The 13,711-nt window shown below is 43.3% G+C and overlaps 1 protein-coding gene and 1 gene segment (V, D, J or C); one reads left to right on the forward strand and one right to left on the reverse strand.

The window, feature by feature from the left end:
• Nucleotides 1–702: 702 nt before the first annotated feature.
• On the forward strand, nt 703–1,178 carry LOC142367340 (immunoglobulin kappa variable 3-11-like). The segment is given in 2 exon segments: nt 703–757; nt 871–1,178. Coding segments are annotated over 2 exon segments (363 nt in total).
• A 970-nt stretch (nt 1,179–2,148) lies between these two features.
• Nucleotides 2,149–9,296, reverse strand: LOC142367341 (immunoglobulin lambda-like polypeptide 5). The gene is made up of 4 exons (XM_075449331.1): nt 9,282–9,296; nt 7,911–8,117; nt 3,252–3,366; nt 2,149–2,572 (listed from the first exon to the last, which is right to left on the reverse strand). The coding sequence occupies exons 1-4, from the start codon at nt 9,294–9,296 to the stop codon at nt 2,250–2,252; spliced, it is 660 nt and encodes a 219-aa protein (XP_075305446.1). The 3' UTR covers nt 2,149–2,249.
• Between the last annotated feature and the right edge of the window lie 4,415 nt (nt 9,297–13,711).

The following is a 13,711-nucleotide window of genomic DNA, read 5'->3' on the forward strand; positions in this document are numbered from 1 at the left end:
GAGTGTTTGCCATAAGATATTCAAACTCCTCTTCCTCTGAGCGTCTTCTCTCAACAAACTTTCTGGGCATTCTCAGAACAGTAACGCTGACACATTGATATCAGAGCAGTTGTGTGATCTGTTCAAATCCTAAACCCACCCCACCCTCATCTCTCTCTTTACCATATCCCACTAAACCACCAACTAACCCATCAGACTCCTAATCATGAGGTCAAAGCATTTATTGAAGCATTTTTCTGAATTCTTATTCTTGATAAAGTTCTCTGATGCAGCTGAACAAATATCCTCTGAGATGGAGGACCATGTTATTTATTCCAAAGTTCTGGGACAGTTCATTCATTAACCTGAGTTCACTGAGCACATTATCTGACATCCTGATCCTCAGAGTTACTTTGTGACTCTGAAATAACAAGTCTGCAGCAGTATCAGAATGGTAATGTTACCCATCTGGAGACACAGAATGAAACGCCAGATCAGTTCAGCATCAGACCTTTTAATATACCACAGTGATCATGTTAATGTTAACTGCAACAGACTCATCAGTGAAAGCAGGAAACATCCTGACATGTAGAGGACAGCTCCAGCTGACTGACTCTGTGTGTTTGCATATGTGTCCTGCCTCTCTGCTCCCAGATGTTAAGAGGTCAGTGTTGATCAGTGGCTGTCCAGAGCTTTCAGAGACACTGACACACCAGCAGCACCATGATGATGATGTCACTGACTCTGCTGCTGACCACCCTGGGGCTCCTTGTTCAGGGTGAGAAATGAGCAGCATTTACCATCATTCATCTGTTATAAATGTTTTTAAACTGATGATTTTTTGTGTAGTTAGATGAATTTGTTGTACTAACTTCTGTCCTCTTTATCCAGGTTCATCAGCAGAAATCATCCTGACTCAGACTCCTGGATCTCAGTCTGTTTCTCCAGGACAGACTGTCTCTTTAAAATGTAAAGCCAGTTCAGGTGTTAGCGATGATGTGAACTGGTATCTTCAAAAACCTGGAGATGCTCCTAAGCTCCTAATTCATGATGGTAATTCCCGTTGGTCTGGAGTTTCTGATCGTTTCAGTGGAAATTATTCTGGAACTGACTTCACTCTGAGCATCAGTGGAGTTCAGCCTGAAGATGCAGGAGTTTATTACTGTCAGCAGGATAACAGCTGGCCACTCACACAGTGAAACAACGTCGTACAAAAACCTCAGTCAGCTGCAGAGGAACTGATCCACAGCTGCACTACAGCAGAGGCTTTTAAATAGAGTAAATATGTTTATGTAACAGAATACTGTCACAAAACATCACATCAACTCACATTCTTAACAAATTATTTAATACACCATATCTCATTGCAGAAAAAATACTTGGTGTATTTTCCATTATTATATCATCACTGTTAATGATGAAACTGAGACAAACTAAATGTTGTTAATTAGATAAATCTACTGTCTAATTTTAATGCATAAGTATATGAAATCAGGAGCATATCTATGACATGAGCTTGATTCATTTTTTTTCAATTTGTTTATTCTTTAACATACTATCAACATTAATTGAAGCATATAAATAAGAGTGTGAACATTTTGCTGACAGTAGATCCAGACCATACTGTCTTCTTCTATTCAATATGAATCTTTATGTATTTTCTTATTTGCTCTGAAAAAAAATTAGATTATTGTTTATTAATTTAATCAAAAATATTCTACATTAGAAGTTTAAAAATTTAAATTTCACACTTTAAAGTGAAATCATCATCAAAATACTTTTTAGCTAAAACTTCATACGTGAAATGTAGGACATGGATCTGTTTCAAGACCTGATATAAGTGAGAGTCATTGTTACTGTCAATGTTAATTAAAGTTTGACTATATTTGGGCCTCAGTCTCCATCCTGGTCTGTTAGATGGTGCTGAGACAGGTTTGTTTTACCGGACTGATGATGTGTTGCTGGAACAGTAATCCTGCCCTGTAGATATTTCCTAACAACCAAAGAAAATTAGATATAACAATCTCTATCAAAGTAGTGTGATATTTAGAGTCTCCTTTTGGACTGAGATAATCTATCTAACTTATTTTAGTGCTGTAAGGTTCATATGTCATGAAAAAAAAGTAAAAATACAAGTTTGATTTGTTTTTATTATTTCAAACTAACAGAAGCAAGAAACACCTTTAAGATGAAATCAGTAAGACTTTTAAAGCAAAAAGACTGAGAGCAGGAACAGAACAGAATCAGTATCAGAGTCCCAGTGAGTCAGGTCAGGACTGGGAACACTGGTCTCTCCTCACTGTCTCTGAGACTGGAGTCTGGCAGCCCTGGATGGCCTCACAGGTCACAGAGCTGGCCTTCTCCCACAGGTCTGCAGGGAGCCTCAGGGTGCTGCTCCAGCTGTAGAGGCCGTCCTTCTGCAGCACAAAGCGGCTCGTGCTCTGATCCAAGCTGCTGCTGCTGCCGTCCACCTTCCAGGACAGACTCCAGTCTGAGGGGAAGCCCTTGTTGGCCAGACACATGAGGGTGGCCTTGCCCTTCTGCAGCCCCTCTGTGGAGGGGGGGAACACCGTCAGGGTGGGACGGGTATCACCTAGGAAACACCAGTCAGGTCAGAGGACAGCAACCATAAAACTGTCAATCAAACAGCAGACAGTTGGACACCTTTAGTGTGAGAGAGTTGACTTTCCACTTGTAGAAGTTTCTGTCACATGTCATTTCTGCTCCATCAGTCACTGACTAACACATTGTTTCACTTCCCTTTAAGAAACCTCTCAGCAGAGACAGAAAATCATCTCATAGTTTTACCAGAAATATCTGAAACTGTAAAACAAACACATGTGACATTATAAGTTTTGCTTCAATATTCTCAAAAGTGAAAATATACATCAGTTAAAAGAATTTTCTGAAGACCAGTTCTAACATTAAATGTTCTTCAGATGGAGCGAAGTCATTATTTGATAAAACACTGCAAACTATTTCAAATTAAATTTCACATATGGCATTATTCTAATAAAGAATTTAAAATTGAAACCACTCATTGGTCAAATTTAGTCTTTGGACTTTAAAGCTTCTAAAATACAGTTTGACATAAACGTTGAAAAATGTCATCAAAGCTGATCTGACGACTTCCACAAAGATAAGTAAGACTATGAATCCTGAAATAGTTTAAAATGATGAATAAACATATTTTACTCAGTTTAAGATATTCAAATAATCCTTCAAATATAATTTATTGTATTTTTAAAAAAAAAAAAACAATATAAACTTACTTCCAACTTCCAGTCTGGTTCCTCCACCGAACGTGTACCACAGTGATACAAACTCATTGAGCCGCCGTACAAAAACCTCTGACTGCACAGAGACACGGCTCACGGCTTTCTGACTCTGAAACAAACAAACTCACCAAACCTTTTTTTGATTTCTGAACAATTTAATTTCATCAAACTTTATTGTATTAAAACTGAAAATAACACAGAGCAACAAATCAGATTTTTACATGTGGATTAATATTTTTACATATCACTCAAAAGTGTAAAAATATTCCTCGAGTTATGAAAAAAGACTTATTCATTGCTATCCTGCTAAATATTTTTGTCAGAAGTGAGATATTCTGATCACATTAATTAACAAATAAAAAAAGATACTGATACTGATAAATATTTTGAATCAGTAGCACATTAAAGCTATTGATCCACTGATAAGACCAGACATACCCTAACTCAGTCATTATATAAATTAATCATTATTTTATCAACCCTAAATTATATTCTCTCCTACAAAATAAGGATGAAATCCTAGAGGGGGATGTTTCAAACAGGATTAAAGCTAAAGTGTCTAAAGACTCAAGAGACTCACTCCAGAACAAGAAATCTTTCCACAGAGCAAAGTGTTTTCTCTATAAAGGCTACTTTCAGCTCCTTTATAGTAACATCACTGTATTTTCAGTGCTTCCAGAACATTATATTCTTATGATTGTCTGAATAAAGTTTAACATACTTACATTTTGTCTCGTGTGAAAATTCCACAAATATAACACAGCACATCTTTTACATGTTCAGAAATGTTTTTATGGAGGTGGGAAGAGGTGTAGGGTGCCGTTATTGTCCAAGTGCTTTTCACCTTTCAACTTTGCTCAGTGTTGTAGAATGTTTGGGTGAGATGTGAATAAAAACATGCTTATATGTGCAAAAATTTTCCTCCATTATGATGTTTTTGATATGAGGTCAAATGTATCCGTTGTGTGTTGACTGGGCCCTAAAAGCACAAACCCCATAAGTTTGAACCTTTGTTTAACAGAAACAATTAAAAAATGTATTGATTTTCTACATTTCCATTGACCAACTATTCAGAAATTATAAAGAAATGTTCAGTTTCACTCCAGCAAGAGGAAAAAGGCATGTTTATCATTGTGTTTACCTTTTCCTCTGCGTTACACTTTTTAATCATTTGGGAGATGAAGATACACATCTTTTAATCCATTCATCATTTTCTATAGCTGCTTTATCCAATCCAGGGTCTCAGGTGGCTGGAGCCTATCCCAGCTGTCATTGGGCGTTAGGCGGGGTACACCTTGGACAGCTCCATCACTCCATTAGTCCATTATACTTGACTTAAAAACACGTTATTTATCTATTTATATCAATCATCATCAGAGAGTTCCAACTCCCTGTTGGAGTCAGTCAGAGCATTTCCATAGAGAGCCACTTTGCATCAGCAGCACCATGCTCCAGTGCTCTGGGAGAGTTTATAGTCCTGAGAGTTGAACACTGGATGACTGACAGCTGACCTTCATGACACCAGAAGCCACAGAAATCCTCCTCATCAGAAACATGACTTTGATCTGCGTCCTCATCTGGACTCTCCTCTGCTGCTGCTTCACAGGTAAAGTCCAGAGAATCAAACTCCTCTCCTCTATGAACATCCGTCCCTCTGAAATGAAGCCGACAAAAGCATGAAGCTGCTTTATGTTTTTGTCTCTGTATCCTCAGAGTGTAAAATCCAGGCCACAGTGACTCAGCCTGGAGCAGTGAGCTCTGCTGTGGGAGGCTCCGCCACCATCACATGTAAAACCAGTCACAATGTTTATGTTTATAGCAGCAACCACTGTTTAGCCTGGTACCAACAGAGAGATGGAGAAACTCCTAAACTGCTCATTTACTATGCTAGCAGCAGAGCATCAGGGATTCCAGGTCGTTTTACAGGCAGTGGATCAAATTCTGACTTCACTCTGACCATCAGTGGAGTTCAGGCTGAAGATGCTGCAGTTTATTACTGTACGGGGGAATTTGATTCCAGCAGATATGAAATGTTCACACAGTGAAAAACAGTCGTACAAAAACCTCCCTCAGTCAGCCTGAACAGAAACTGAACCGACAGCTGCAGAGACTGATACAGTTCACTGAGGACACACACACAATTCTGTAAAGCAAATCAGATATTACTTAAATTGTGAATCATCTATTTATATTGTATTATTTCCTTTCTTATCTGACTGATTTAAAAAACGTGGGGCAACAACATGGGAAAATGAATAAAAAAACTGTTCCTGACCTCTGATCTCATCATCATCACTCACGATCATCTCAGCAATATCCAATTAGACAACATGAATGCACTCCTCAGTTTTCCCCATTTTCATAGATAATTGACTTGATGGCCCAGAAGAAAACTCTACATCTTCCAATTTAACAATATTTTTTATTTAGATCAATAAACATATGTTTAGTTGATCCTTATGAGAAGAAGAAAGCAGCCAATTATCACTGAAATACTGCTGATCAGATAGCAGTTTCTGAGAGAATTGTTGGTAATAATGTCCATATAAAAGATTGTTGAAATCAAGCTGGTAATACTGCATCTGTTCTATTTAATTTATTATACATATAAATGACATAAACTGTTGTTGTAAAGCCACAGTCTCAGAGTAAGTTTGACATACCTTCTTTATCTTATAATATAAAGAAACAAAGTTTATAACAGAGCAAAAGCAAAGGAGCACAAATGAGGTACACTCTTTAACACAATTCTTTGTTTTCTTATCATTTTTAACAGCAGCTCCGACCTCCTTTACATCACACAGTTTAAAGGAGACGGTGTCATGTCACTCTGAAGGAACAGGCAGTGTTACACTGTCATCTACTGCTGTTAAAAAAGGCAGTTAAAGCCATTCCCCTGTGGATTTCATTGATCTATTGTCCTCATCAGTATATAAACATATGACAGCAGGGATTCTTGTGATATCTGTAAGCCTCATAATAATACAGAACACTACTGATGACTTCTACATGAGGTCCCAAATGCACTTCAGTAACAGAGAGGTTCCTTCAGTGGTGTGAAAAAACTAGTTGGTCCTTCACTAAAAGGCTTCAGTAAAGTTAATGTTAACAAATCTGAAGCAAAGTCACAAAAGTCTAAATAAAAGTCAAACTGAATAAAGGTTTTATTGCTTTAAGTCTTATTCTGACTGATGGTCTGACTGTTATATAAACAGTGTGGCAAAGAATAAAGTCATTTGATGAATGGAGCCATAATTAAAGAAAGCTTTATTGATTTGAAACATGAAAGATCAACAACAGAAATAAAATCTATTTATACACGTTCAAAAATGTCTGAAAAACCAGCTATAAACTTTTTTTTTCTCAGGTCCATTCATTAACTGTTGTGTCCTTTCATTGATCCTTATGAGTAGAAGAAAACAGCCAATTATCACTGAAATACTGCTGATCAGATAGTTGTATTCGTGAGAATTGTTGGTAATAATGTCCATATAAAAGATTGTTGAAATCAAGCTGGTAATACTGCATCTGTTCTTTTTAATTTATTATGCACAAAAATGACATAAACTGTTGTTGTAAAGCCACAGTCTCAGAGTAAGTTTGACATACCTTCTTTATATCATAATGTAAAGAAACAAAGTTTATAACAGAGCACAAGCAAAGGAGCACATATGAGGTACACTCTTTAACCCAATTCTTTGTTTTCTTATCATTTTTAAGAGCAGCTCCGACCTCCTTTACATCACACAGTTTAAAGGACTTCAGTAACAGAGAGGTTCCTTCAGTGGTGTGAAAAAACTAGTTGGTCCTTTACTAAAAGGCTTCAGTAAAGTTAATGTTAACAAATCTGAAGCAAAGTCATAAAAGTCTAAATAAAAGTCAAACTGAATAAAGGTTTTATTGCTTTAAATGGAGCACCGCGTTAGTTCTGGCAGACCACGTAGTCAACGCGCCCTTTGCCTATTGGCTGACGCCGACCCAACCCTTATGTCCAGCTGCGCTCAATGGGTAATCAGCTGATGCTTGCAATTGGATGCTGGCATTTGGGGCACTTCATTTAAACTTGGTTTGCTGTCACTGCTTTTTTTTTTGCTCTCTGCTTGCACCCACCACCTCCCCTGCTCCACCGACTTCTCATTGCCAAACAATGTCATACTGTTGTTCATTGTTGCTTGCTCTGTTCTAGGGGGGTTGTTGCCTTTACAGCAAATGGAAGGCACTCCACCTGAGGATGCTGCTGTTCCCTGTCTTGGCTTCCATGGAGCTCATGGAAAAGTCGGGAACTTCCTCCGAACAGAGCCATACCGCCAAACACAAATTGTATGCATTCAGAATAAGCTTCTGAAATTCATCTCTGTTCTCGTCTCGTTTGACGAGAGTGGTTCTGACAGAAGTCTTATTCTGACTGATGGTCTGACTGTTATATAAACAGTGTGACAAAGAAAAAAGTCATTTGATGAATGGAGCCATAATTAAAGAAATCTTTATTGATTTGAAACATGAAAGATCAACAACAGAAATAAAAACGTTAATGTTGATGCATTTATTGACAGAAAGAAAGACAGAATACACAGTGAGACTTGAAGGAGATTAAAACCAGTATCAGAGTCCCAGTGAGTCAGGTCAGGACTGGGAACACTGGTCTCTCCTCACTGTCTCTGAGACTGGAGTCTGGGAGGCCTGGGTGGCCTCACAGGTCACAGAGCTGGCCTTCTCCCACAGGTCTGCAGGGAGCCTCAGGGTGCTGCTCCAGCTGTAGAGGCCGTCCTTCTGCAGCACCCCGGGGCTCCTGCTCTCCTCCAGGCTGCTGCTGCTGCTGCCGTCCACCTTCCAGGACAGACTCCAGTCTGAGGGGATGCCCTTAAATAGTGTCTAAACCAGACTTAGAAAGACTAATCCATGCGTTTGTCTCCAGCAGGTTAGACTACTGTAACGGCCTGCTCACTGGGCTCTCTAAACGGGCTATAAGACAGCTGCAGTACATCCAGAACGCTGCTGCTCGAGTCCTGACTAAAACCAGGAAATACGACCATATTAGTCCAGTGCTCAGGTCTCTGCATTGGCTTCCTGTCGCTCAGAGAATAGACTTTAAAACAGCTCTGCTTGTGTACAAGTCTCTTCATGGTCAAGCGCCAAAGTACATCTCTGACATGTTAGAGCCATATGAACCAACTCGGGCTCTGAGAACCTCAGGGAGGGGTCTCCTGCTGGTGCCCAGAGTCAGGACTAAACAAGGTGAGGCTGCGTTTCAGTTTAATGCTCCTAAAATCTGGAACGCTCTTCCAGAAGATGTGAGATAGGCCTCAGCTCTGATAATGTTTAAATCCAGGCTGAAAACAGTTCTATTTAGCTGTGCATATGACACCTGAAAGTATTTTATCTGCACTCTTCACTTTTAAATTAATTAATTCATGATTATTTTTAATGGGTTTTTAATTTCTTTATTTTATTTTTAATTTCTTTTTAATGATTTTATTGCCTTCTTGTGATTTTATGTAGCTGTGAAGCACTTTGAATTGCCCTGTTTATGAATTGTGCTCTATAAATAAAATTGCCTTGCCTTGCCTTGCCTTGTTGGCCAGACACATTAAAAGTGAAATCCAGCTCTGTGACATGTGAGGCCACCCAGGCCTCCCAGACTCTAGTCTCAGAGACAGTGAGGAGAGACCAGTGTTCCCAGTCCTGACCTGACTCACTGGGACTCTGATACTGATTCTGTTCTGTTCCTGCTCTCAGTCTTTTTGCTTTAAAAGTCTTACTGATTTCATCTTAAAGGTGTTTCTCGCTTCTGGTCGTTTGAATTAATAAAAACAAATCAAACTTGTATTTCTACTTATCTTTCATGACATATGAACCTTACAGCACTAGAATAAGTTAGATAGATTATCTCAGTCCAAAAGGAGACTCTAAATATCACACTACTTTGATAGAGATTGTTATATCTAATTTTCTTTGGTTGTTAGGAAATATCTTCAGGGCAGGATTACTGTTCCAGCAACACATCATCAGTCCGGTAAAACAAACCTGTCTCAGCACCATCTAACAGACCAGGATGGAGACTGAGGCCCAAATATAGTCAAACTTTAATTAACATTGACAGTAACAATGACTCTCACTTATATCAGGTCTTGAAACAGATCCATGTCCAACATTTCACGTATGAAGTTTTACCTAAAAAGTATTTTGATGATGATTTCACTTTAAAGTGTGAAATTTACATTTTTATTTGTCAAACTTCTAATGTAGAATGTTTTGATTAAATGAATAAACATGAATCTGATTTTTTTTCAGAGCAAATAAGAAAATACATAAAGATTCATATTGAATAGAAGAAGACGGTATCGTCTGGATCTACTGTCAGCAACATGTTCAAACTCCTATTTATATGCTTCAATTAATGTTGATAGCATGTTAAACAGGGTTGGGGAGTAACGGATTACATGTAACGGCGTTACGGTAAAAGGATACAAAATAAAAGTAACTGTAATCCGTTACAGTACAAGCAAAAACGATGTACTCAGATTACAGTTACATTCAGTGAGAATGGGGGTTACTTAACAGGATTACAATTTGTGCGAGGTTGCAGTGACAGAAGTAGCCTACAGAGCGGCAGGGTCGGACTGGGGAAAAAAATCGGCCCTGGCAATTTTCCCCGGGACCAGCCCCCCCTCAGTATTAATTAGTATCCATCCATCCATCCATTATCTTCCGCTGGTCCGGGGATCGGGTCGCGGGGGCAGCAGCTTGAGCAAAGAGACCCAGACGTCCCTGTCCCCGGCCACTTCCTCCAGCTCTTCTGGGGGGACCCCGAGGCGTTCCCAGGCCAGCCGAGAGACATAGTCTCTCCAACGTGTCCTGGGTCTTCCCCGGGGTCTCCTCCCAGTGGGACGGGCCCGGAACACCTCACCGGGGAGGCGTCCAGGAGGCATTCTCACCAGATGCCCGAGCCACCTCATCTGACTCCTCTCGATGCGGAGGAGCAGCGGTTCTACTCCGAGCCCCTCCCGGATGACCGAGCTTCTCACCCTATCTCTAAGGGAGAGCCCAGACACCCTGCGGAGGAAACTCATTTCGGCCGCTTGTATTCGCGATCTCGTTCTTTCGGTCACTACCCACAGCTCGTGACCATAGGTGAGGGTAGGAACATAGATTGACCGGTAAATCGAGAGCTTCGCCTTCTGGCTCAGCTCCTTCTTCACCACGACGGGCCGGTGCAGAGCCCGCATCACTGCAGACGCCGCACCAATCCGTCTGTCAATCTCCTGTTCCATTCGTCGCTCACTCGTGAACAAGACCCCGAGATACTTGAACTCCTCCACTTGGGGAAGGATCTCATTCCCGACCCAAAGAGAGCATTCCACCCTTTTCCGGCCGAAGACCATGGTCTCAGATTTGGAGGTGCTGATGGTCATCCCAGCCGCTTCACACTCGGCTGCGAACCGCTCCAGTGAGAGCTGAAGGTCACGGCCTGACGACGCCAACAGAACCAAATCGTCCGCAAAAAGTAGAGACCCGATTCTGAGGTCGCCAAACCGGACCCCCTCGACGCCCTGGCTGCGCCTAGAAATTCTGTCCATAAAAATTATGAACAGAATCGGTGACAAAGGGCAGCCCTGACGGAGTCCAACCCTCACAGGAAACATGTCCGACTTACTGCCGGCAATGCGGACCAGACTCTGACACCGGTCATACAGGGACCGAACAGCCCATATCAAGGAGTCCGGCACTCCATACTCCCGGAGCACCCCCCACAAGAGTCCCCGAGGGACACGGTCGAACGCCTTCTCCAAGTCCACAAAACACATGTAGACAGGTTGGGCGAACTCCCATGCTCCCTCCAGGATCCTGCGGAGGGTGAAGAGCTGGTCCACTGTTCCACGGCCAGGACGAAAACCACACTGCACCTCCTGAATCCGAGATTCGACTATCCGGCGGATCCTCCTCTCCAGTACCCCCGAAAAGACCTTACCAGGGAGGCTGAGGAGTGTGATCCCCCTATAGTTGGAACACACCCTCCGGTCCCCCTTTTTAAAGAGGGGGACCACCACCCCGATCTGCCAGTCCAGAGGCACTGCCCCCGATGTCCACGCGATGCTGCAGAGGCGTGTCAACCAAGACAGCCCCACAACATCCAGAGCCTTGAGGAACTCAGGACGGACCTCATCCACCCCCGGGGCCTTGCCACCGAGGAGTTTTTTGACCACCTCGGCAACCTCAGCCCCAGAAATGGGAGGTCCCACGTCCGAGCTCCCCAACTCTGCTTCCTCATCGGAAGGCGTGTCGGTAGGATTGAGGAGGCCCTCGAAGTACTCCCCCCACCGACTCACGACGTCCCTAGTTGAAGTCAGCAGAGCCCCGCCCTCACCATACACGGTGTTGACGGTGCACCGCTTCCCCCCCCTGAGCCGCCGGATGGTGGACCAGAATCTCCTCGAGGCCGTCCGGAAGTCGTTCTCCATGGCCTCCCCAAACTCCTCCCAAGCCCGAGTTTTTGCCTCAGCAACCGCCGAGGCTGCGTTCCGCTTGGCCTGTCGGTACCCATCAGCTGCTTCCAGAGTCCCACTGGCCAAAAAGGCCCGATAGGACTCCTTCTTCAGCTTGACGGCCTCCCTCACCACTGGGGTCCACCAGCGGGTTCGGGGATTGCCGCCACGACAGGCACCGACCACCTTGCGGCCACAGCTCCGGTCGGCCGCCTCAACAATGGAGGCACGGAACATGGCCCATTCGGGCTCAATGTCCCCCACCTCCCCCGGGACATGGTTGAAGCTCTGCCGGAGGTGGGAGTTGAAACTCCTCCTTACAGGGGATTCCGCCAGCCGTTCCCAGCAGACCCTCACAATACGTTTGGGCCTGCCAGGTCTGACCGGCTTCCTCCCCCACCAGCGGAGCCAACTCACCACCAGGTGGTGATCAGTTGACAGCTCCGCCCCTCTCTTCACCCGAGTGTCCAGGACATACGGCCGCAAGTCCGATGATACGACTACAAAGTCGATCATCGAGCTGCGGCCTAGGGTGTCCTGGTGCCAAGTGCACATATGGACACCCTTATGCCTGAACATGGTGTTCGTTATGGACAATCCGTGACGAGCACAGAAGTCCAACAACAAAACACCACTCTGATTCAGATCGGGGGGGCCGTTCCTCCCAATCACGCCCCTCCAGGTCTCACTGTCATTGCCCACGTGAGCATTGAAGTCCCCCAGCAGGACGAGGGAGTCTCCCGGAGGAGCACTCTCTAGTGCCTCCTCCAGGGACTCCAAAAAGGGTGGGTACTCTGAACTGCCGTTCGGTGCATAAGCACAAACAACAGTCAGGACCCGTCCCCCCACCCTAAGGCGGAGGGAGGCTACCCTCTCGTCTACCGGGGTGAACCCCAATGTACAGGCGCACAGCCGGGGGGCAATAAGTATGCCTACACCTGCTTTACGCCTCTCACCGCGGGCAACTCCAGAGTGGAAGAGAGTCCAACCCCTCTCGAGGAGGCTGGTTCCGGAGCCCAAGCCATGCGTCGAGGTGAGTCCGACTATATCTAGCCGGAACCGCTCAGCCTCGCGCACCAGCTCAGGCTCCTTCCCCAGCAGAGAGGTGACGTTCCACGTCCCAAGAGCCAGCTTCAGTAGCCGAGGATCAGACCGCCAAGGTCCCTGCCTTCGGCTGCCGCCCAGCTCACATTGCACCCGACCCCCATGGCCCCTCCCACGGATGGTGAGCCCGTAGGAAGAAATTGCCAGGGCCGATTTTTTTCCCCAGTCCGACCCTGCCGCTCTGTAGGCTACTTCTGTCACTGCAACCTCGCACAAATTGTAATCCTGTTAAGTAACCCCCATTCTCACTGAATGTAACTGTAATCTGAGTACATCGTTTTTGCTTGTACTGTAACGGATTACAGTTACTTTTATTTTGTATCCTTTTACCGTAACGCCGTTACATGTAATCCGTTACTCCCCAACCCTGTTTAACATGCTATCAACATTAATTGAAGCATATAAATAGGAGTTTGAACATGTTGCTGACAGTAGATCCAGACGATACCGTCTTCTTCTATTCAATATGAATCTTTATGTATTTTCTTATTTGCTCTGAAAAAAAATCAGATTCATGTTTATTCATTTAATCAAAACATTCTACATTAGAAGTTTGACAAATAAAAATGTAAATTTCACACTTTAAAGTGAAATCATCATCAAAATACTTTTTAGGTAAAACTTCATACGTGAAATGTTGGACATGGATCTGTTTCAAGACCTGATATAAGTGAGAGTCATTGTTACTGTCAATGTTAATTAAAGTTTGACTATATTTGGGCCTCAGTCTCCATCCTGGTCTGTTAGATGGTGCTGAGACAGGTTTGTTTTACCGGACTGATGATGTGTTGCTGGAACAGTAATCCTGCCCTGAAGATATTTCCTAACAACCAAAGAAAATTAGATATAACAATCTCTATCAAAGTA

Source organism: Odontesthes bonariensis, chromosome 18 (genome assembly GCF_027942865.1).
Source record: "Odontesthes bonariensis isolate fOdoBon6 chromosome 18, fOdoBon6.hap1, whole genome shotgun sequence".
Lineage (NCBI taxonomy): Eukaryota > Metazoa > Chordata > Actinopteri > Atheriniformes > Atherinopsidae > Odontesthes > Odontesthes bonariensis.